Raw genomic sequence first — 25,812 nt, 5'->3', positions numbered from 1 at the left:
TGTCCTTATAAGGAGAGAACACAGACATACACAGGGAGAAGGCCATGTGAAGACAGCAGCAGAGACTGGAGCAATGCAGCCACAAGCCAAAGATTGCTGGGCCACCAGAAGCTAGGAAGACGCAAAGCAGAGTCTTTCTTGGAGCCTCTGGGGGCAGCACAGCCCTGCAGACACTTCGATTTCAGACATCTGGCCTCCAGAACTGGGAGAGAATACATTTCTGTTGTTTTAAGTCACCCAGTTGGTGGTACCTTGTTACAGAAATCCCAGGGAACGAACAGTTTCCTTCATTTTTCCCAATGTTCTCAAGTGAACACCAAACCCAAATTCTGTTTTAGGAGTGAAATAAATTTTTTTTAAAAGATGACAGACTCAAGTGAATGTTATTTTAAATTTTCCCCCACAATTATTTGAGTACTGAGTTTCAGAAATTTGTCTTTGTGAAACAGTCTTACCAGGAAGCCTCATTTCCAGATAGCCTCGGACCCTACTAATAAGGTCGGATGGCGGTCTCTCTCCTGCCTGCCCTGTCCCAGCTTCGTGTGTGTGAATATCCAAAAGCAACATCTCATTCAGCATGACCTGACGAAGCTTTGGTGAGAACTCTGTTACCAACTCCAAACAAGCAGCAAACAGCTGTTTAGCATGGGAGAAGTCCTAGGAAAAGAAAAAGAGCAGCCTGGGTCACCCTTCCTTTGGAGCCAAAAAATGTGTGTCTTTATGATGACAGAGCAAAGAGGAGAAGGATTAATTCAAATGGTTAACGTTGCTTATCTCAGGTAGTGATGCTAGACTCTCTTTTCCTCATCCCTGTATTATTTAGTCCAATAAATATTAATACATTTGTAATTTTAAAAATCCAATAAACAATATAAAATACATGCTATATTGTTAAACAAGTTTTATAAAAGTTATAAAATAACCAAAGACTTCCATATTTATATGGGTGTAAAATTCTATTACAAGCACCCTTCTCTATCCAACATATTCAGAATTAGATCATAGACCATTCAAGGGTTGCACATTCTAAAATCTTCGCACACCACCCTACTAGCCTATAAAATTGGCTAACAAATCAAGTAAATTAAATCAGCTATGATCCAAGTCCTTTCCTACTCATCTTACTCACATGTTTCCAAAGACTAGATTCTATTTCTCCACATACTTCACTCCAATCATCTGGCTTCTACCCTCATCTTTACAAAGAAATAGCTCTCATAAGCCAAAGATCGTTTAATCGCCCAATCTACTGAACGCTCGTCTGTTATCTTACAGGAATGAAGAGCTGCAACTCGGTGCTATGTATCATCCTTTTCCTGACATTTTCTTTTCCCCTAGCAATTACACCCTCTACATCTGTCTGCTCCTCACACCCATCACACCACTCTTTCCTGGACCTAGTGTTGCATTCCCTAGGGTCTCATGCTCTTTATATTCTCTCTGGGTGATCTTTGGTAACTCCCAAATCTGTAACTCCAGTCCAGACCATTCTCCAAGCTTCAGGCTGTTTCCAACCATAGCCTCAAATTAAAAATGTAAACATAGACTCATTATCTGCTCTGCAAAAATGTGCTTTTGCACATTCACTTGCTGGCATTGCCACCTCTTCTGACTCCCAAACCAGAAGTCTGAGCATCATGCTCAATTCTTTCTCCCTCTCTTGCCTTCGACATTAAATCAGTTACCAATTGCTTCCAGATTTTACCTCCTAAATGTTTCGCTAATATGTTTTCTTCTATCCCTTCTAACACTTGTGACACTTACTAGCTGTGTGCCCTTGGAGAATGTAATACCTTTAAAATTGAGATCATACCTTTCACAAACTTTTCGTGAATAAATGAAATAACAAATGTATATGAAATTGCAGAACAGTCTCTGTGCCCAGTAAATGTTATGTGAGGTGTGGGAGGAGAAAAGCTGCTAACTACATTCCTCTATTAAAACTTCTCAATGGCTTACAATTGTCTCATGATGCACTGTCCAATATGGCAGCCACTAGCTAGATATGGCTGTTGAGCATGTGAAATGTGACCAGTCCAAATTGAGAGATTCTATAAAGTATAAAATACTTACTGGATTTGGAAGACTTACCACATATATTTTTAAAAGAATGCAAAACATCTCAACTTTTTCTATCAATTACAGGTTGAAATGATAGTTTAGACATATTGAGTTAAATAAGTCATTTAAATCAACCTCACTTTATGAAATTATAGATTACATACATGGCCTGCATTATGTTTCCACTGGACAATGCTGGTCTAGAGCAGCAGTTCTCAAACTTTAGCATGCAACAAAATTACTTCGAGGGCTTATTTTAAAAGATGTTGTGCCCCATCCCAGAATTTGATTCATTAGGTCTAGGATAGGGCCCCAGAATTTGTATTTCCAGCAAGTTCTGGCCATGTTTAGTGGCTCATGCCTGTAATGCTAGCACTTTGGGATGCCGATGTGGAAGGACTGTTTGAGCCCAGTTCAAGACCAGCCTGGGTAATATAGTAAGACTCTGTCTCTACAAAAAAAATTTATTTCAAATAAGCTGGGCATGGTGGCGCATGCCTGTGGTTCCAGCTACTCAGAGGGCTAAGGTGGGAAGATCGCTTGAGCCCAGGAAAGTTGAGGCTGCACTGAGTCGTGATCGTGCCACTACATCCCGGTCTGGGTGACAGGGCAACACCCTGTCTTAAAATAAAAGTTATCAAATATCACAGATGCTGCTGGTGTGGGGACATAGATAACTTATTTAACTCTCAATTTTAGTTCATTTCTGCCTTCCAAATGCTGTCTTTAACCTTCCTACAGAAGTTAGTGTATCATCAGTCAAGCAACTGCACTATTTTATATGATTTGACATTCCACTTAAGTCTCAACATCCCAGACTGCAAACTCATGTAAAATACACTACAAAAGTAACTTTAAACATTTTGTTTTTTAATCTTGGAACACAATCTTTACTAACTGAATTCTACAAGTAATATCTTTGCATGTTCTCTAAACTTTTAAAAGGCACAGAGCAGTATCCATTTATTTGATCAAGACCATTTTAATTATAAGGGTAAAGGAAAAAGAACAAACCAGAATGCCCGTTCAAATATCCTTTTAGGCCATGATTGTAATTTCAGAGATTAGGAAAAGAATTTCTGGTTCCTGACTTCCTGCTAAAATTAGTAAAGCATATACTTTTTTTTTTTTTTTTTTTTTTTGAGATGGGAGTATTGCTCTGCCACCCAGGTTGGAGTGCAGTGACATAATCTCAGCTCATTCTAACCTCCACCTCCCAAGAGATTCTCCTACTTCAGACTACAGAGTATTTGAGATTACAGGTACCCAGTTAATTTTTGTATTTTTAGTAGAGACAGGGTTTCACCATGTTGCCCAGGCTGTCTCGACCTCAGTTGATCTGCCTGCCTCAGCCTCCCCAAGTGCCAGGATTATAGGTGTGAGCCACGGCACCTGGCCATAAAGCATATTCTTCTACCCACCTTGGCCTCCCAAAGTGCTGGATTACAGATGTGAGCCACCGCACCTGGCCCCATAAATGCATATTCTTAACAGGTGTTTGATACACACTTTTACTCACCTTAACAGTACTGCAGTGCAAACCTTTGGCCATAAGAATATAAACCAAATCTCCTGTGAAATTGTCTTTAATTCCCAGGATAACAGCACTATAGACAGAAGGTACTTCCCACTAAAAGAAACAAAAAAATACATATATACACACATACATACACACACACACACACACACACACAGAGAAAGCCAAATCTAGATAAGAATCTTTCTATAATCTTTAATCGCACTAAAAAAAATAATTCATAGGTGGTCTCTTAAAGAGAAAGGAAAATGACAGCCATAATATAACGCTGATGAAAATGAACATATTCACTACAATCAGTGCGTAATAAATAATGGATTGGGACTTTCTGAAGGATTACTGTTAGGAAAAAAAGACACACAAAGACTAGGAGTTTTATATATATTAATTCAGGTAATCCTCACAACAATACTAAGGTGAGTACTATTATGCTACTATTATCATTTTGCAAATGAGGAAACTGCAACACAAAGAAGTTAAATAACTTGCTCAAGATTATACAGCTATTTAAGTATGAAGCTGACATTCAAACTAAAGCAGGCAGTTAATCCCAGAATGTCCTATAATAACTATTATGCTATACTTGTACATCTTTAAAATTTTTGGTTTTTGCTTTTTGAGACAGAGTCTCACTCTGTTGCCCATGCTAGAGTGCAGTGGCGTGCTCTCTGCTCACTTCAACCTCTGCCTCCCAGATTCAAGTGATTCTCCTGCCTCAGCCTCCCAAGTAGCTGGAAATACAGGTGTACACCATCATGCCCGGCTAATTTTTGTTATTTTTAGTAGAGACAGGGTTTCACCACATTGGCTAGGCTGGTCTTGAACTCCCGGCCTCAAGTGATCGACTCACCTCAGCTCATCAGAGTGCTGGGATTACACGAATGAGCCACTGCATCTGCCCTCATCTTAAAAATTCACACTAATAAATAGCATCAATGCCAAAAAAAAAGCCCAACTAATTCTTAGAGCAATTTTTTTCCTTTCTCTGTACTTGTATGTTTAAACCCTATATAAAAAAATACAGGCTGGGCACAGTGGCTCATGCCTATAGTCCCAGCACTTTGGAAGGCTGAGTTGAGTGGATCACCTGAGGGTGGGAGTTTGAGATTTCCCTGGAGAAACTCGTTTCTACTAAAAGTACAAAATTAGCCGGGTATGGTGGCACATGCCTGTGATCCCAGCTACTTGGGAGGCTGAGGCAGGACAATCACTTGAACCTGAGAGGTGGATGCAGTGAGCTGAGATTGCGCCATTGCACTCCAGCCTCGGCAACAAGAGCAAAACTCTGTCTCAAAAAAAAAAAAAAAAACGTATTTCTGGCTGCCTTTTTACTACATCTTCAGCAGGGGAGGAGTAAGTATAGAGTTAGTTAGGAGCATTACCATATTGCTTTAATTTCTCCTGTATCTGTAGATTACTTCCTTTCTATCTTTAAGCTATATTCCACTGAAATGGTGCCTTAAAAACTACTTCCATTTGCACTTTCTATGCAGGAAAACTTTCTAATAAATAAACTCAGAAACAGGTAAATATATTAGCTGGGATTTTTTTAAAGGAACATTTAAAACCAAAAATGTTCTATAATGAAGTATTAATGAACTAATTCCAAACTGTAGGCTTTAGATTTCAAGAGGGTATTAAAAAACCAAAAATAAAATACCCTATACAATACACAGCATGTACTGGCTACAGACTGCATAAATAATATACCATTTACATATATTTACAATTATATTTAAAATGCAGCCAGACACGGTGGCTCATGTCTGTAATCCCAGCACTTTGGGAGACCGAGGCAGGCAGATCACTTGTGGTCAGGAGTTCAAGACCATCCTGGCCAACATGGTGAAACTCCATCTCTACTAAAAATATAAAAATTAGCTAGGCATGGTGGCAGGTGCCTATAATCCCAGCTACCTAGCTACCTGGGAGGCTGAGGCAGGAGAATCACTTGAACCTGGGAGGCAGAGGTTGCAATAGACCAAGACAGCGCCACTGCACTCCAGCCTGGGTGACAAAGAGAGACTCCATCTCAAAAACATAACAAAATGCAGGTAGATATTTTGTCAACAAATGGAAAATCTCATTTTTAGATGCTACTCAACGGTATCTTTTTGTTTCTGACATTTTCTACTTTCTCTGTCAATGGATGTTTAAAAATGCAATTATGGTCATGTGAAGGTCTTAAAACTGTTAAGCAAAAGAGGTCCTTACTAAAAAGGTCAGGGAACAGCTTTTCTACTAAATTACCTAAAAAAACAAGGGCAATTTTCGTATCTGGTCTTGACAAAGGTTTTCTTACCTTATTAGACACTGTCCAGAATTGGCGCTCTGAAGTCATACCATGTAATTCAATTAAAATCTGTCTAATCCTCCAAGGATCCACTGACAATATAAGTTGATGCTCTAACCAATGTTGACACTTCCTGAGGCTAAAACAAAGATTTATGTTTCAACAATTTAATTCAAAAATACAGCTATGAGAATGACAATTTACTTAAATTATTATATCTATAAATTAAAAGCTGCTATCATCTTGAGAACTGATCAATTGAACATAGTGTATATTACATATTAACTTTATCCTCACATAGATAACCTAACACAATTTTGTTATATCTACATTTAGTAAGTGCATGCATTTTAAAAATAAAGATAACGAACATATAAACAAGATAAAAATATTAAGTTCACGCAAAGCAACTAGGTGGAATATATGAAAAGAGTTAACATATAGGTTCCTACTTTTGAACATAATATACTAACAAAAGTATTTATAAAATGTTAATTTTGAGTAATAAACATTAAGCATGTGTTTTCTGAGAGAGAAGGGGGCATGTTCTTCCCAGAGACCCAAAAATCATTACCAAAATCCCTAATTACAGCTCAGCTATCAGAGGCAGTCTTCAGTAATGCATTTCCAGCAGTTCTGTATGTGTTAACCTTACCCTTTTCCTCTACAACTGGACATTCAACCAGTTTAAATCTAGTGAAGATCAAAGAAGCTAAAATTGTGCTTTTGTAAAACCAACTGAATTCTCTCTCATCTATACTAAATTTTGAAGTTTATGTTTCTTATTTTAAAATAGCATTGTGTGGCCGGGCGCGGTGGCTCAAGCCTGTAATCCCAGCACTTTGGGAGGCCGAGGCGGGTGGATCCCGAGGTCAAGAGATCGAGACCATCCTGGTCAACGTGGTGAAACCCCGTCTCTACTAATACAACAAATTAGCTGGGCATGGTGGCACGTGCCTGTAATCCCAGCTACTCAGGAGGCTGAGGCAGGAGAATTGCCTGAACCCAGGAGGCGGAGGTTGCGGTGAGCCGAGATCGCGCCATTGCACTCCAGCCTGGGTAACAAGAGCGAAACTCCGTCTCAAAAAAAAAAAAAAAAAAAAAAAAAAAATAGCATTGTATTTTCTGCTTGTATTTGTAAAGGCAAAAATGGGAAAAAAAAAATCAAACAAATAAGCCAAAAATGGCAATACTGCCAAAGCAGTTCAGCCAGCAGATGCTAGCACAGTTATACAGACTGACATGCACGAACGTCTGTCCTCTTTTTGGTCCCAGCATCTCTCACCACTCCTCTCCCCATTTTTGTTGTTACCTGCATGAACATATTGGCAGCAGTGTTACCGTGGTCTATTTCCCCAGCTAAAATTTTTCACGTATCTAGGCCTGATTCTGCACTAATCATTGGGTCGGCCGAGCTCGCACATAACTGCTTATACAGAAATCTGATATGAAAGAGAGGTGAATTTCTATTAATTACCAACAAAAGTGTTAATTACAACAAATAAGAGAGAATCCTCAAATATGCTTCCATGGTAATTTGAATAGAGGGACAAAACATGCCAACATATTAGCTGGCAGACTGGAGAGCTAACCTGGGATATCATAAAATGAAGTTACAGGTTTAATGCACAGATTTACTCTAGGGGATCTCTTCCTCATCTGATCAACAAGTAGCTTTCGTTCTTCATCTTTCAACAATGTAATGAAAAGCTCATGTGAAGAAATCATGAAAACATACTGCAGATCTTCCAATCCCAGACACACATTCCTAGATCAGTAAGAAATACTGTAAAATGGCCGGGCGCGGTGGCTCAAGCCTGTAATCCCAGCACTTTGGGAGGCCGAGGCGGGTGGATCACGAGGTCAAGAGATCGAGACCATCTTGGTCAACATGGTGAAACCCCGTCTCTACTAATACAAAAAATTAGCTGGGCACGGTGGCGCGTGCCTGTAATCCCAGCTACTCAGGAGGCTGAGGCAGGAGAATTGCCTGAACCCAGGAGGCGGAGATTGCGGTGAGCCGAGATCGCGCCATTGCGCTCCAGCCTGAGTATCAAGAGCGAAACTCCGTCTCAAAAAAAAAAAAAAAAAAAAAGAAATACTGTAAAACAAAAAAGTGTGTAATTTAGTTTGAGAGAAACAATCATATCAACGAACTTTAATAAGTCATTTAAAAAGGCAACATTACATAAACTGTATAATAATATTTTGAAATAGGTTTTAAAATTTCCCTTCAGTCCTTATTTAAAATTGTGATGTCAATGCCACAATATACAAAAAAGGTAACTATAAAATCCTAACATCTTACATGGCTACACAAATTTGAACTTAATGGGTTCTCAAACCCGTTACTGCCTGGTTGTAAGACACCCAAAACAAAAACAAAAGTAGTAACACACAGGACTAAGTTCACAGTTAAAAAACAAAAAAGAAAATAAAGGTACTTACTTCAGAAAAGCAGCCATGTTTCCTTTCAAAGACTCTGAAGCTTTTTCTAAATTTATTGATCTTGAACATACCTAGGAATTTTAGTAATTTTCATTTGAATATGGGTACTTTAAAAAATGTGGATTATAATTTGAAAAGGTTAGATTTAAAAACAACTGAATTTTTCTTTTTCAATCATATACCAGTGACAGATTTGGTTAAGTAACTTAACAGGAGATGAGACCAAGGAGTAAGAATCCATTAAAAAGGGGGAATGGAATCTGACCATTTTAATAACTGCAGGTGTATACACACAGTAAAGAATAACCTCGCTACCATGCTGTACAGTTCTCGCAGAATTTATTAAGTATGTTGCCAAATTATATTAAGTGATAAACCACAGAAATCAGTAGCTCCTGTCAGAAGAGCTGAATAAAAAATTTTTAAAAACAAAAAGAAAATGGTTGAAAAGAATGACTGATTTATCATGAAAATAGGATTAATGGTTTTATATTCATGAGTAGCTCATGAATAGTTAAAAAGATAACCAAAGTATAAAAAGTAAACAATGCAAACAAAGAAAAGAAACTAGTCATGGTTATATTAGTCATCTACAACTAATATTTTCGTAATATTATTTTGAATTTATTCATTAGATGAGGATGCTTCCCCATGCATTATTCATAAGAAGCCAAAATAGCGTGAAAGTCCATAATCTCAAGAAATTGTTAAATATTTTCTACGTTGACACACACACATAAAATAGAATGCTCATAGAAGTAGTATTCACAGTTGCCAAAAAGTAGAAATAACCTTAAGTCTACCACCTAATGAATGAACACACAAAATCTATGGCACATTCATTCAATGAAGTATTATTCAGCCATAAAAAGGAATGAAGTACTGATACATGCTACAATACTGAAAACATGCTAAGTGAAGGAAGCCAGTTATAAAAGACCATCTATTTCATAGTTCCATTTATATAAAATATCCAGAACAGACAAAACTATAGAGATAGAAAGTAGATTAGTAGTTGCCTCAGGTGGTGGGGGGCTGAGGGAAAACAAGGAGTGAGAGGTAACGAGTAAGAGATTATCTTTTTGGGGTGAAAAAAGTGAAGTGATAATTGCCCAACTCTAGGAATACACTAAAAAGCACTGACTTATACACTTAAAATGTGTGAACTGTATGGTATGCGAATTATATCTCAACAGAACTGTTTTTAAAAAAAAAAAAAAAAAAAAAAAACAGGCCGGGCTTGGTAGGCACTTTGGGAGGCCAAGTGGATCACCTGAGGTCAACAGTTCAAGACTACCCTGGCTAACAGGGTGAACCTCATCTCTAATAAAAATACAAAAAAAATTAGCTGGGCGTGGTGGTGTGCGCCTGTAGTCAGCTACTCGAGGAGACTGAGGCAGGAGAATCACTTGAACCTAGAAGGCGGATGTTGCCAAGTGAGCCAAGACCACACCACTGCTCTCCAGCCTGGGCGAAAGAGAGACACTCAATCTCAAAAACACAAAAACAAAAACAAAGCCTAGTATTTAAAAATTACTGTGTTGAAAAAAAAAAAAATTTACTATATTCAAATACCATTTTCTGATTAACAAATTAACCTATCAGTAAATAACATCTGAGTATCTTGGAGTATATGAAATATACTTACATTCTAATAATTTTGCTTCTTTGCTGCCACATGTAAGATATTATGGTGAATAATAAATATTTGAGTCTCCTTTTACAAAAGATTATCTATTCACATAGTAAGATGCATTGTACATGTGTTATGGAATAATGTAGGGAGCACATGTTAACTTTTGTTAAGCAACAGATCATGTTATGTGAATTTCACTCACCTCAATTTTTAAAAAGAAAAACTCGAACTAGTGGGTATCTCTGTAGATGCTTTAATATTAAAAAGATAAATTCTGCCTGTAATCCCAGCACTTTGGGAGGCTGAGGCGGGTGGATCACGAGGTCAAGAGATCGAGACCATCCTGGCCAACATGGTGAAACCCTGCCTCTACCAAAAAAATACAAAAATCAGCTGGGCCCACGTGGTGGTGTGTGCCTGTAGTCCCAGCTACTCGAGAGGTTGAGGCAGGAGAATCGCTTGAACCCAGGAGGCAGAGGTTGAAGTGAGCTGAGACTGTGCCACTGCACTCCAGCCTGGTGCCTGGAGACAGAGCAAGACTCTGTCTCAAAAAAAAAAAAAAATGATGAATTTTAATACGAATAAACTGTTGATGAAGTGAACAGATCCTTAGAAAATGACTTCTTTTTTTTCCTTTTTTTTTTTTCTACTTAAATTCTGGTGAGGTAGAAAATAACTTCTTAAAACTAAGTCTAGAAAAATGAGAATATAGCTCTATAATCACGGATCAAAAACCTTCCCACAAAAAAGTTACCCAGGCCCAGGCTTTACTGGTAATTCTACCCAAAACTGAAAGAAGCAATCACTTCATTTTTACACAAACTTTTCCAGACAATGAAAAAGACAGATGTCTCAACTTATTTACAGGACAAGGATGACCTTGACACCAACATCAAAGGCAAGACAAGAAAGAAAAAAATAAGTGCACTGGTCAGGCGTGGTGGCTCACACCTGTAATCCTAGCACTTTGGGAGGCCGAAGTGGGAGGATCACTGGAGGTCAGGAGTTTGAAATCAGCCTGGCCAACACGGTGAAAACCCATCTCTACTAAAAATACAAAAAAAATTAGCCAGGCATGGTGGCGGGTGCCTGTAATCTCAGCTACTCTGGAGGTTGAGGCAGGAGAATCACTTGAACCTGGAGAAGGAGGTTGCAGTGAGCCAAGATCGCACCACTACACTCCAGTCTGGATGACAGAGTGAGACGCCATCTCAAAAAATAAAAAATTAAAACATGTGCCTTAATCTCATACGTGAATATAGGAAAAAAAAACCCAAATATTAGCAAATCAAATCCAGCAATTTCTATTAAAAAAAGATCATGACCTAGTTGGGTTTATTCGAGATATGCAAAGCTTATCAATTATGCTTTATCACAGTAACAGGTAAGAAGAGAGAAATTATGTGATCATTACAATAGACATAGAAAAAACATTTATAGAATCTAAAAATAATTCATTATTTTAAAAACAGGACGTTCAGTGAACTAAGGAAAGAAGGAAACTTCCTTAATCAGATAAGGGATAGCTACAAGAAAAACCTACAATAAACATCATTCTAAATGGTGAAGTAGTGTAAGTTTCCTTCTGAGACTGGGAGTGAGATGAGGCAGTTCACTATTCATACTTCTGGACACTGTAGGTAACAGCCAGCATGTTAAGTAAAAAGACATCAAAACTAAAAGGTTAGAAAAGGAATAAACAAAATGCATTTTTAACAGATGACTGACTGCATGCACAGAAAAATGAAATAATTCATGGATAAATTAATGGAATTTTTAAAAGCTAAGCAAAGTTGTTGGATACAAAATTATTAGAAAGTTCACTTATACTTCTATATCAATGCACAAACTATTTTCTTTTTTTCTTTTTTTTTTTTTTTTTGAGATGCAGTCTGGCTCTGTCATCCAGGCTGGAGTGCTGTGGCACGATCTCAGCTGACTGCAACCTCCACCTCCCAGGTTCAAGTGATTCTCCTTCCTCAGCCTCCTGAGGGCTGGGATTACAGGCACGCTCCACCATGCCCAGCTAATTTTTGCATTTTTTGTAGAGACAGGATTTCACCATGTTGGTCAGGCTGGACTTGAACTCCTGACCTTGTGATCCACCCACCTCGGCCTCGCCAAAGTGCTGGGATTACACGCGTGAGCCACTGAGCTCGGCTGCATAAGCTGTTTTCAAGTCTACGTTTAAAGAACTATGAAAAAAAAATTTAAGACTTCTATGTAAAAATGAGAAAGCTCTAAAGGACACTAAAGACTACCTAAAAAGAAATCAAGAGCCATACCCATTCATGGATTAGGACACCCAATAATGTAAAGACGTAAATTCTTCGGGGGTCTTCCTGAGCATACCTTGGCTTGGGAGGCTGTCCATTAATTTTATTATAAAAAAAAGAAGCTTAAAAAAAAGACATCCTTTCTTTCCAAACTGGGTTCTAAATTTAATGTAGTTGCAAACAAAAATTCAACAGATTTGTGAAACTTGACAATCTGAGTCTAATGTATACACTTAAAAATACAAAGGACAAGAACAACCAATGTGACCTTGAAAACAAGGTAGAAGAACTTGCTCTCGATGCTATCAGGACACAGACATAATGAGGTACGGACAGACAAATAGCAAAGTGGTACAAAACGGCTCAGAAACAGGCCCATACAGGTATAGACACTTGGCATACGATAGAGATGGCCCTAGAGATTGGTGGAAAAGATTAACCTTTCAATAAATGGTGCTGGAACACTCCCTACTTCACCCTACTTCACACAAAAGCAACTGTAGGTTGATTAAAGACCTAAATGTGAAAGGAAGGCTACGCTATAAAACTTTCAGAAGATATAACACAGAAGAAAATCTTCATGACATGATAGAAAAAAAGCTTTCTTAAACAAGACACAGAAATCACTGTCATAAAGGAAAAATATGGTAAATTTGATATTAAACTTTGGAACAATATAAAGAAAATTAAGCTGGGTGTGGTGGCTCATGCCTGTAATCCCAGGACTTTGGGAAGCTGAGGTGGGTGGATCATTCAGGAGTTTGACACCAGCTTGGGCAACATGATGAAACTCCATCTTTACCAAAAATACAAAATATTAGCCAGGCATGGTGGCACGCACCTGCAGTCCAGCTACTCAGGAGGCTGAGGTGGGAGGATGGCTTGAACCCAGGAGTTGGAGGTTACAGTGTGCTGAGATCGAATCACTGTACTCCAACTTGGGTGACACAGCGAGATCCTGTCTCAGAATAAAACAGAGAGAACTAAAAGACAAACTCAGAGAAGATACTTGCAATATTTAAAATTGGTTAAAAAAAAAAACAGAATAAAGATCTACCAAAAAAAAAAAAAAAAAAAAAAGCTACTTCCAGAAAAAAAGACAGATACTTCCAGAAAAAAAGACAGACAATCTAATAGAAAAATGAGACATAACACAGCTGGGTGCAGCAGCTGATTCCTGTAATCCCAGCACTTTCGGAGGCCAAGGCAGGAGGATCACTTGAGGTCAGGAGTTCGAGACCAGCCTGGCCAACATGGTGAAACCTGTCTCTACTACAAATACAAAAATTAGCCAGGCATGGTGGCGCATGCCTGTAATCCCAGCTACTTGGGAGGCTGAGGCCTGAGAACTGCTTCAACCTGGGAGGCAGAGGTTGCAGCGAGCTGAGATCAAGCCATTGTACTTCAACCTGGGCAACAAGAGCAGAACTGTCTCAAAAAAAAGAAAAAAAAAAAAAAAAAAAAAAAAGAGGCATAACACTTGGAAAAGGTACCTCAAAAAACAAAATCCATGAGTAAAAACTGAATGAAGAGTTGTAGAAATGAAAACCTCAATGAGGTACTGTTAGAAAACCACCTCACAGGTGATCTGACAATAGCAAATGTTAACAAGGATACTGAACGATGAGAACACTCAGGCATGCTGGTGGTACAAACCACTTGGATACTAAAGAGTAATGTTGCAGATCTATTTTTCCCTAGGTATATAATGTAAACTGGTGCATATGTGCACCTAGATACATGTACAAGTATGTTCCAAGCAGCAAAAACTATAAACACAAATATTCATCATCGTATGTGTATACAGCCATAAACTATAAAAAACACAAATGTCTCCCATCATAATAATGAAGAAACTGTGGCGTGGTCCATATAATATTCTAACATCTTAAATCAATGAAAAAAATTGTGTTTATATACAACTTGAATAAATCTCACAAATACAATGTTTAGTGAAAGAAGATAAAGAGCACATATTGTATGATTCCATTTATATGAAGTTCAAAACAGGCAAATTAAAGATTGTTCTTTCAGGATGCATACAGAGGGGATACAACTGAAAAGAAAGCAAGAAATTGATGATCACGGAAGTCCAGGACAGTGGCCGCCTCAAGGGAAGGCAGAGGAGGTTGTAAAGACCACAACAAACGCTTCTAGAGAGCTGGCAACACTGTATCTTTGGAAGTGGTATTACCTGTGCTTTATATATTTCTCTCAATGTCTGTAACATTAAGACTGTTAAGACAGAGGTAGAGTGATGCAGCAGAAACACAGACCCCACAGCACACAGGAGAGACTAGAGGTTTGATTTGGGAGTTCTTAGTAAACAGCTGATGAAACAAATGAGTGAAGCTTTGGAAGTGAATAAAAAATGAGTGAGCCAAAGATAAAAGTTCTATAAACAGAAACACTAAAGGAAGAGCAAAGAAGAAGTCAATGAAAGACTGAGGAGAATCCAATAAAGATTCTGAAGAAACATGGGGGAGAACTAGAAAAAGAGTTACAGTAGAAGACAAGGCAGAACGGCATAATCTGTCACAAGTGCCAACTGTCGAACACAGAAAGGCAGGGCAGACAGAAAAAAAGGCACTGGATTTGGCAATTAAGAGGTTACTGGTAAGCCTAAAGCAAATTATAAATCAAAAGGGGAAAGAAAAACATGTCCTACCTCAAGAAGAAAGTCTATTTTCTCTTTATGAGGTCTAAGAAATAGCTGGTTGAATTGAACACTAATTGTTCTGCCTTCCAGTATATCACGGACTGTATTACAGGCATACACTTTAAAACAGATTTCATCTAGAGCTTCATTTCTGTAGAACACAAAAGTAGATCAACTAGCGTTGTTTTTTGTGTAAAAGAAAAGTGTATATTACAAAATTATATTCACAAGAATGAGCCATTTGTTTTTGAGAGGTAAAATTTTAGGATATTCAAGCAATTCAAGCATACTAATAAATATATACCAAATTGTGGGGAGAAAGCAAGCAGACAGGTTTTGAGTCTATCAAGGGACAATTTAGTTACATATCAGGCAACAGAATGAAATTCTGCTATACATAATTTTTCCCCCAAGCATTTTTTTTTTTTTTTTTTTGAGACAGACTCTTGCTTTGTCACCCAGGCTGGAATGCAGTAGTGCAATCTCAGCTCACAGCAACCTCCACCTCTTGGGTTCAAGCAATTCTTGTGCCTCAGCCTCCTGAGTAACTGGGACTACAGGTGTGCACCACCACGCCCAGCTAATTTTTATATTTTTTGGTAGAGACAGGGTTTCACCATGTTGGTCAGGCTGAACTCCTGACCTCAACAGATCCACCCACCTCGGCCTCTCAAAGTGTTAGGATTACAGGCATGAGCCACGGCGCCTGGCCCCTCCAAGCACTTTTAGAATGGACTAGATAGAGGAACACCAGAGTGGCTCCTCTGGCTATGTTTATTTCTCATATACTAACAACATGAAAATAATGTCAGAGTCATAAAAGTAATTCGAAGGTGTGGTTCTGATAAGCCAGAATGCATTGCTATTTTATTCAAAAACCAAAAAGTAATGTTTCAACTTACTCACTTACCCCTGTTGAGCTTTCTGAAAGAGTTCTCTTAGTACTGACTGTCGGAACTGGACAGGTAAACTCAAAGTTAAGTTGTCTTCAATGAAAATCTGTATTACCTCCTAGAACACATACAAAAAGTTGCACCCACTTCAAAAAATCATGGCAAAGTTTTGTTTTTATTTTGTTTTTTACTTTAAACAAGTCTTTCTATAATGGAAAATACAAGTTGAAAAAAAAAAATCACAGAAATAGTTTACCTTTTCTTCCTAAATTCTAAAATTTGGTTAAGGGCAAAAACAGCCCTGCTACCCCTTTTTTAAAATTGAAGATCACAAACCAAAAATTAGAGGTAAGAAAAGAATCAGTCAGTAAGGGGCAATTCAGCTATGTTATCAGAAAAAAATTTTAGGCTGGGCATGGTGCATCACGCCTGTAATCCCAGCACTTTGGGAGGCCAAGGCAGGTGGATCATGAGGTCAGGAATTCAAGACCAGCCAGGCCAACATGGTGAAACCCTGTCCCTAATAAAAATACAAAAATTAGCTGGGCGTTGTGGCGTGTGCCTATAATCCCAGCTTCTCTCAAACCCAGGAGGCAGAGGCTGCATTGGGCCGAGATCGAGCCACTGTACTCCAGACTGGGCGACAGAGCAAGACCCCATCTCAAAACAACAACAAAAAATTCTCTCTAACCTTAAGGCCGCCGCCAGGAGTCTGCCATCATCTGAGCCTGTGACAGAGCTGAGGAAGCAGGTGGAGAGCATCGAACTGAAGAACCAGCGGCTCAAGGATTTCCAGACCAAGATCCAGGAGTTTCGCAAGGCCTGGATCAGCTGAAAACATATGCTAAGAAGTGATTCTAATAAATTTAAATGATTTAAAATATATTATCTGTAGACTACAAAAAAAGAGCCATTGTTACAGACTTTTTCTCAGCTCCTTCTCAAGCAATGGAAGAGTAGGAAAGAAAGAAGGGGTGCTAGGGAGAGAAGGGGGAAGGGAGATTTCTGAAAATGAAGCTAATCAGCCACACTACCAGGAAAGTACTGACAAAAGTGGTTTCAAAACTATGGAGCAAGCACTAGCTTCACCTCCGTAACAAAACACAAGCAACGCAGAGCTCTACAGGAGCAACACAGCAGCTTCCCAAATGTGAGAAGACACACCTGTTACAGCTGCTCAACTACGACTTCATCAGCACTAAACAAAACTCACATCGTTCATAAAAACACAAGCCCATTCGAAGAAATACAATTTGTAAGGGATGAATCTCAGAGTTGCCACAAAACTGTTATTGCCCCCTTCTTAGCTACCCATTACACTATTTTCTGATTTACATATTTTGGAACTTTATTACAGTCACAGTGACATGTGCCTATCTCTGGGTGATATTCCTAAGGTCTCATTGGCACAGGTCTTACCACTCCAGTGAGGCTTTTTTGTTTTGTTGGGTTTTTCTTTCGTTTCATTTTTGAGGCAGGGTCTTGCTCTGTCACCCAGGCTGGAGTACACTGGTGCTATCATAGCTCACTGCAACCCTGAACTCCTGGGCTCAAGCGATCCTCCTGCCTTGGCCTCCCAAGTGCTAGGATTACAGGTGTGAGCCACCACATCCAGCCAACTTGTTAAAGAATCTGTATTTTATGATAATTGACCTCACCCTTCATAAACCTTCACTAAGGAGATATAATTGAAAGCTCTCTAGTCTTTATTAAATTCACTTGTATATGTATAATTAAACTTCAAGAAAGTTTAATTTTCTTTCCTAGAACAAAGCAATACTTTTTTTAAAAAAAAGGCCAAAAATAGGGGAAAGAAGTGCCATCTTATTTTCTCTCTTCCTCTATTTTCTGTGAAAAACAAAAAATCCCCTAGATACGAAAACTATAAAGCTGGAATCATACCCAATTGGAGACACAAAACTAAAAGTCAGTTATGGCTTTGTCATTTCATGATTCCTATTTTGAGTTAAACAACATGAACGAATGCACTGTTTCTTCTTTAGAATGCTTTCCAACAAAGACTTTAAAAGCATAATTCTAATTCCCAGTGATTTTCATAATAAAACTGAAGATAAACACCAAGAGGTGGGGGAAGGGAGGCAACAAAAGTCTCAAACGACTCATAAAGGCCTTTTCATGAACCAAACTGAGATGGTGAGTAGGCTCAAGGACAGGCGGGCTCTGTCTGCAACAGACCATCCAAACCCACCAGAACTGCCATGTTTGCTGTGCTCCCTTTCTCCTTCAGTCTTATTATTTGGAAGGGCTAATAAAGCTGGGCTACAAGCCATACATCCAAAAGACACGAGACTTAATGTTTTGTAAAACTAAAAGCTATTAATATATTAGCAGCCAACAATCCCAGCTGCTAAACAAACACACACAACTAAAGGCTGTCTACCTGCAATTTTTTAATGTTAAAAGTTCTGCTTACAAGTATTTCTTACAAAATGTATTTAAAATAGGCAAACTTTATACTTTTAAGAAAAGATAATAACAATGAAAAACTAACACCTGCGTAATGCTTTGCCTTAGAAATTACGAACTATAACTTCTCACTAGATTTTCATAAAATCTCAGGAAATGGGAAAATTATTACCATTATATTACAGGCAGGTCTGACAGTGTAAATGACTTGCCCCAAGTCGCATAACCGGTAAACTGGTGGCGCCAGGATTCGAACTTAGTTTTGTCTGGCTTCCAAAACTTTTCAACTACACCAGCGCATCCCCCGTATAAATCTTACCTGATAGCTGCCAGATCTCAAACAAATATGGACTTGACTATATGGAGTCAATTGTTGAGATGTACTATCAGAAGAAGGTACAAGAACATCACACGCTTGACAGTAGCCAGCTAACCGCTTCTCATCTCTCATCTATGGTACAATGAAGAGATAATGAACCTATCTGTAAAGTAAGAGGTATACACCATTATCCACTCATGTAATATGAACAATAGTCTAGCACCACCTTAGCATGTTTTAGCAGTACACGGAAATGCTAATAAATTGCTAATAAAAAATTCAAAATTGGAGGAACCAAAAAACAAAGATTAAAGGTTTAGAATAGGGGTCAAAAACCTGTTGCCATAGGCCAAATCCAGCCTATAGTCTGTTGTTTGTCCTTGGAGCTAAGAACAATTTCTGTGGGCTATAAACTACTCAAAGGGGACAAGAAAATACTAAGACTATGCAATAGAGACTGAATATGGCCCAGAAAGCCTGGAATATTTAGTAGCTGGCCCTTTACAAAGAAAAGTTTGCTGAAGCTTGGTATAGCGTTTTCAGGCCAATATACAAAGGTGGACGTCGTTATCATACCAAGTAGGTATGACAAGACATTAGCAAAGAACAAATGGTGTTAAAATTAAAGACAAGCTTAAAGGATTTAAAAGACATATACCAGACAGAGATTTAAAGGAGAGAGCAGGCTGGGCAAGGTGGCTCACACCTGTAATCCCAGCACTTTGGAAGGCTGAGGCAGAGAGATCACAAAGTCAGGAGATCAAGGCCATCCTAGCCAACATGGTGAAACCCTGTCTCTACTAAAAATACAAAAATTAGCTAGGTGTGATGGCATGTCCCTGTAATCCCAGCTACTCAGGAGGCTGAGGCAGGAGAATCGCTTGAACCAGGGAGTTGGAGGTTGCAGTGAGCCAAGATCATGCCACTGCATCATTCCAGCCTGGCAACACAGTAAGACTCTGTCTTAAAAAAAAAAAAAAAATGGAGAGGGCAAAGAAAACATAATCATCACTCAATTGGAAAGAACAGAAATGCATTTACCCAGAGAATTCAAAAAAAAAGTTTGAAAAAAACATGAAAGTTTTAAATTATTGTATCTGAAATGCCACAAAATTAGAAACCTGATGCATTTCCCAGGCAAAGTAAAATGGGGATTTCTAGTGGGTCTAGCTAGAATAACGAAAGCATTTAAACCTCTAGGGCATTTAATCAATATCTCTACTAAGGACAGCAGAGATTGAAGCGGGAATTTTTCCAGGCACCAGGCATACAAAAACCTAGTTGTACACTTCACAATTCAGTCATCTGAATCATAAAAATAAAAACACAAATCATAAACACAGTAAAAATGTTTACTCATATTAGGAATTAATGAAAGGCAAGTTTATAAAAGATACCATATTTCACTCATCAAGTTAGAAAAAAAAAAATTTTTTTTTGAACACTAACTGAAGTGCCCTGAGAGAAATGTACCTGGAAAGTAGTAATTTGGTTTGATAAATTATAGCCTCGAAAAAAAAAAAATAACCACTGACATGGTAATGCTTGTAGAAACTTAAAAGTATCTGAAATCTGAAGAAAAATTTAGGTTTGAAGATACAAACATCGCAGCTTTATAATAAACAACCTAAACGCCCAAGCATAAGGGAAATGAAGTCAGAGTACTTCCACATGACACATTTATAATGCCTAGTCAAAGATTTAAGCAAGATACAGAGTATTTACAATGAGCTTAACTGTACAAAAACATATTAACTAGAAAAAAAAAAATGGGAAGAAAATATATTAGATTTGGAAAAGGGGTTATTTTCAGGTTATATTACTACAAATTTTTTAAAACCAGTTTTAGCACTTTCTTGAACATTACAAATAATGAACACATTTTTATTATCCCAAAAATCAAAGCCAAAAAAATGTATAGATGTTTTAAAGAACTGCATATTAAGTGCCTATCATGACTGGATTTACCTCTGCAATTAGTTCTTTGGTTCTAAAAAATTTTTCCCTGGCATTTTCATAAACAGCTGAATTTGTGGAGCCTTGCTGGAAGTATGCTGCACCCAAATCATAGCACACCTGAAATAATAATAAACACCAATTTGCTTAACAATTTCTCAGGTACTTAAGAGCTGACAGAACCAAAATTCTCTTTATCTCAGGAAAACAAAGAAAAAAAGACACAGAAAAACACATATTCCAAGGAGCGGTGCTACTGTCAGTGTTCTTAGTCACAAGCAACATAAACCAATTCTGGTCAATTTAAGCAGAAAACCGATTTACTGAGATTTCAGGTTGCCTACAGAATTGTTAGAAAGGCTAAAGAATCTGACTAGAAAAAAGGGCAAGAGAGGCATGCAGTCAAGATGAGAGCCAACACTGGTCTAATGAAGACACCACTGCAGACAATCTCAACACAAGATTCCACAGCTCCTGTCACCTGTAGCCACCAGGAGCAGACCCTGAAAGCAGCAGCTCCATTCCCGCAAGCGCTGCCCCTGGAAACCAGATTTTACTGTCACTGTTGCCACTACGTACCACCACAATGGATTCTCCACCGCCCTCAATGCTATGACTTACTAGGACTAGCTCCTGATTCAGTCTAAAAGAAGCGTACCCATCTGTTTTGTAAAACTTATGTGATATGCCTGCCCTTGAGTCAGATAAGGTTAGAGAAAGCTAGTACTGGAGTTTTCAGTTTATTTCATAAGAAGCAGGCTCTGCCTCCTACAAGTCTGAAAAGATCGGAAATTCTTCTAATACAGGAGAGGGAAAAAAAAGCTAGGGAGCCCCGCAAAAGTGAAGGTGGTACACATCTAACATAACATATTGGTTAAATTAAGAAATCTAAACTAGAAAACTTTTCCAGTCGTATGTTTCTATGACAGAAGTTGTATGTAAGATGTGGACAATAGGCAAAAAAGAAAAGAATTTATTTATATGTTTTTCCAAAAGCTTTCTTAGATTGACACCTGGAATTACCAAATGCAAAACTCAAAAAAGACTCAGATTATTTAGTTCAACTTGGCCGTTTTATGGATAAGAATACAAAGGCCCAGAAAGTGACATGAAAAGCACGCAAGTAGTGGCAGAGCCCATGTTTGAACTCAGATTCCTAAACTCCTCAAATTTATTCTACACATGGCTGACAGATCAAGTCTTCTTAATCTGACTGACTTAAAAAGTCTTTGCCAGGTGAGGTGGCTCATGCCTGTAATCCCAGTACTTTGGGAGGCCAAGGCGGGTGGAGGTCAAGAGATGGAAACCATCCTGGCCAACATGGTGAAGCCCTGTCTCTACTAAAAATACAAAAATTAACTGGGCATGGTGGTGCACATCTGTAGTCCCAGCTACTCAGGAGGCTGAGGCAGGACAATCGCTTGAACTCAGAAGGCAAAGGTCGCAGTGAGCCGATATTACGACACTGCACTCCACCCTGGCGACAGAGTGAGACTCCGTCTCAAAAAAAAAACAAAAAACAAAAAACAAAGTCTTCAATTATTCCCCAAAACAGAAGAAAGTTCAAACTTCTTCCCCTGCTATGTAAGGAGCTCTGAATCTGGCCTAATCTCTCTTCCTAAACCTTTCTACCGTACTCTATTTTAATCATACCAGTCTTCTCAATTCCCTGTTCACACAAGATCCTAGAAATAAGCTTCATTCCACATCCCTTACTCCTTTTATATCACCAAACCAACCTCTGGCAACAGATACTTACTCCTCTTCCAAACTCCTACGCCATAATCATGCCTGGTGTTCATCATGAAACCACTCTTTAGTGATAGCTTTATAAATATGGTTCTGTGCAATTCAACGAATCCAGGTTAATTCTTTTTAGCCTCTACAACATTGCTTTACACTATTTAGACCACACTACATGTTTGGCTGATTTTTTCTTTCTTTTTCTTTTTTCTTTTTTTTTTTACAGCAACCTCCTCCTCCTGGGTTCAAGCAATTCTCCTGCCTCAGCATCTCGAGTAGCTGGGATTACAGCTAATTTTTGTATTTTTTGTAGAGACAGGAGTTCACCACATTAGCCAGGCTGGTCTCAAAACTCCTAACCTCAGGTGATCTGCCCGCCTCGGCCTCCCTTGGCTGATTTTCGTTCTAGAGAGTTCATCCTATCTGGAGTAAAAGGATGCTAAAAGAGCAAAAATTACACACACACACACACACACGCACACACTTATTATAGTTATGTGTAAGTCTGCTTTCCAGGCAAAGATGGACTGCAAAATACCAAAAAGATATTTTCAAGTATTACTCTAGTAACTGACTAGCCACTACAATGAGTTTAGTAGTGGTCAATAGGTGGTCGATAGATTTATTATAAAAACAAAAAAAAACCTGATAATGAAGCTGCCCTGAAGGGCAGTAAGACCTGGTTTTATTGGGGAAAAAAATAACGATTTTTCTTTTAAGTCTCAGGTAAATTTTAATAAAGAACCTACTTTAAATATTATCATGCCAGGAAATGAGTGTTACCATCAATTTGCCTTTCAAAAAACAGGAACTGTCACTCAGCTATGTAAGTAAAAGAACAGTTGATAGTTTACCTAGCACATATAGATGTTTTACAGAAGTTTTGTTTTCAGGTTGTATCATCCACCATATTGTGAAAATCAGAAGTGTTATCAACAACTTTTAAACAAGTTTTGAAAAATCATGAGAAACTATGCACCAGTAACACTACTGTATGCAAGATCATCAGTGATTTTAAAAGGTTACCACCAAGTATCCTGTAATCCCAGTACTTTGGGGGGCGGGGGTGGGAGGATCCCTTGAGCCCAGGAGTTCGAGACCAGTCTGAGCAACATAGGGAGACTCTATAAATAATTAAAACTTTAAAGAAAAAAAGGTTACCAAGTCTCAATACTTCATTACTCCTACTCCTGCTGTAAACTCCAGCTCATCAGGCCTTAAATAAATGATTACCTTCAGCTCTGGAAACAGCTCATCTATTCAGACACCTTCCCAAAACTGTCATAACTATTTTTACACCTTTCCAGAAAAGGAATTAGTGATAAAGAAGCCATGCCAACTCATATGACTGAAGAAAGAGAATACAATTTAGAAGGCATGATTCTAGTAGCACTCTCTAGGAAATTGCTGAATACTTTAATATCTCTATTTTACTCAAGGTTCTATTCTAGAAAGTAAGACACAGAACATTTATAAAAAAAAAAAAAAAAAGGAGATGTCAAAGAGTTTATAATCCAGTAGGGAAAAAAGAAGACATAAACACATAAAGTAATATCCGACAATAAGCATCAACTGAAAGCTGTGAAATGAGTGAGGGGCCCAGAGTTAGAGAAAGTGGGCAAACTTAAGATCCCTGAAAAGCTACACAGTGTCTCCTGAGGTCTAGATTTTTCAAAGTCCAGCACGTTATTAGTTTTCATTTTCTTTTGTTCTGATTACATTTCTCATAATATGAATGAACTGCAAATCAATTATATATAACCGTATTCTCGGTACTTAAACTCTGTCTCCTAAATACAATCAGGAAACTATTTCAGAGACAATAGATCACATAAAATTTCCCTTCCATTTCTTTCAGAAAAATGTCAAATCTTATAAATGTATAAAAACAATGCAGCTTTAATAGCATCTTAAGAGACAAAAGCAGAAATAAATTCTAATTAAAAATAGGAGGATAACCTCATATAAGATTTTCCAAAAAAATTGCCATACATTAATTAAATATCAAACAAATACCTGGCACTGCATTTCTTCGGTTCTGACTTTCGATCCAGCAGTAGAACTCTCAGTTTCTCCATTTACCATGCCTGGTTCCATGGCCAATAAATCTAGAGTTCTCATCGTAGGGACATAAGGATCCTTGTTTAATTTTAGGGCTGCCTCTAGTACCAAAATAGAATCAGTAGCTTGTTCTTTCAGCTACAAAAATCAATAAACAAATTAAAATACAAAAATAGCAATTGATTATACTAACCAAAAGTATGTATAGTATATTTAGTAGCTCAGTCGACTAAGCTATTAAAACAAATTTAACACAGCAAGAGTACAATTAAATTTGTTGTAATAAAGTTACCTTAAAGCAAAGAAAATAAGTTCCTACTGTGAGATTAGAAAATATGAAAAACAGGAAAGACTAGTATATCTTTTTCTGTAGAAAAGTTAATGCTTTAGGCTAGGTGCAGTGGCTCATACCTGTAATCCCAACACCTTGGGAGACCAAGCAAGGTAGGAGGATCATTTGAGGCCAGGAGTTCGAGACCCGCCTAGCCAAAGTGGAGAAATTCCGTTTCAACTAAAACTACAAAAATTAGCTGGGTGTGCTAATGCACACTTGTAATCCCAGCTACTTGGGGGGCTGAGGCATGAGAATTGCTCAAACCCAAGAGGCAGAGGTTGCAGTGAGCTAAGATTGTGCCACTGCATTCCAGCCTGGTGACAGAATGATACTCTGTCTAAAAAAGAAAGAAAAGCTAATGCTTTGAAGATTTAGCTGGACACAGTGGCTCATGTATGTAATCCCAGCACTTTGGGGGTCTGAGGTGGGTGAATCGCTTGAGTCCAGAAGTTTGAGAACTGACTGAACAACATGGCAAAATCCCATCTCTACAAAAAATACAAAAATTAGCCAAATGTGGTGGCACGTGCCTGTAGTCCCAGATACTGAGAACACTGAGGTGGGAGGATCGCTTGAGGCCAGGAGGTGGAGGCCGCAATGAGCCAAGATCAGGCCACTGCACTCCAGCCTGGGCAACAGAGTCAGACCCTGTCTAAAAAAGATTTGCACTATTCCACTTGATTTATTCAAGAAATGCCTGTGCTTCAACATGCCAGCCATTTTATTAGGAACTAGATAACAAAACTTCCACATTCCTAAATAATAGAGCATATTTGCTATACAAGAAAATACAGATCGTTTCTTATCTTTTTCTCTCCTTGCCCAGCCCCTACACCTCACATGGTAATCTGGAACACTGTAGGTGTTAATTACAGAGATCATTTCTAAATTACAGAAACTCTCAGGTTTCTAATTTTCTATTATGTAGATCAATTTAAAAATAACTGCTAGGCCCGGTGCCGTGGCTCACGCCTATAATTCCAACACTTTGGGAGGCCGAGGCAAGCAGATCACTTGAGGTCAGGTGTTCGAGACCAGCCTGGCCAACAGGGTTATACCCCATCTCTACTAAAAATACAAAAAATTAGCTGGGCATGGTGGCACAGGCCTATAGTCCCAGCTACTCGGGAGGGTGAGGCTGGAGAATTGCTTCAACCAGGGAGGCAGAG

General features: G+C 38.4%; 1 protein-coding gene across 1 annotated transcript in view; it reads right to left on the bottom strand.

Moving 5' to 3' along the window:
- The window catches only part of LOC135278044 (integrator complex subunit 8-like), a 91,071-nt gene that overhangs the window by 58,543 nt on the left and 6,716 nt on the right, over nucleotides 1-25,812 (bottom strand). Inside the window, 12 exon segments of the mRNA XM_064384474.1 lie at nucleotides 456-657; nucleotides 3,581-3,691; nucleotides 5,901-6,007; nucleotides 6,010-6,030; nucleotides 7,484-7,659; nucleotides 8,340-8,410; nucleotides 14,920-15,061; nucleotides 15,821-15,921; nucleotides 18,550-18,681; nucleotides 18,683-18,712; nucleotides 20,518-20,625; nucleotides 24,265-24,447. Coding sequence (XP_064240544.1) covers nucleotides 456-657; nucleotides 3,581-3,691; nucleotides 5,901-6,007; nucleotides 6,010-6,030; nucleotides 7,484-7,659; nucleotides 8,340-8,410; nucleotides 14,920-15,061; nucleotides 15,821-15,921; nucleotides 18,550-18,681; nucleotides 18,683-18,712; nucleotides 20,518-20,625; nucleotides 24,265-24,447 — 1,384 coding nt within the window.

This window comes from Aotus nancymaae, unplaced genomic scaffold (genome assembly GCF_030222135.1).
Source record: "Aotus nancymaae isolate 86718 unplaced genomic scaffold, 86718_ANA_hifiasm-v0.15.2.pri h1tg000036l, whole genome shotgun sequence".
NCBI lineage: Eukaryota > Metazoa > Chordata > Mammalia > Primates > Aotidae > Aotus > Aotus nancymaae.
The sequence above is the reverse complement of the archived record's forward strand: the minus strand, read 5'-3'. Positions and strand labels throughout refer to the sequence as shown.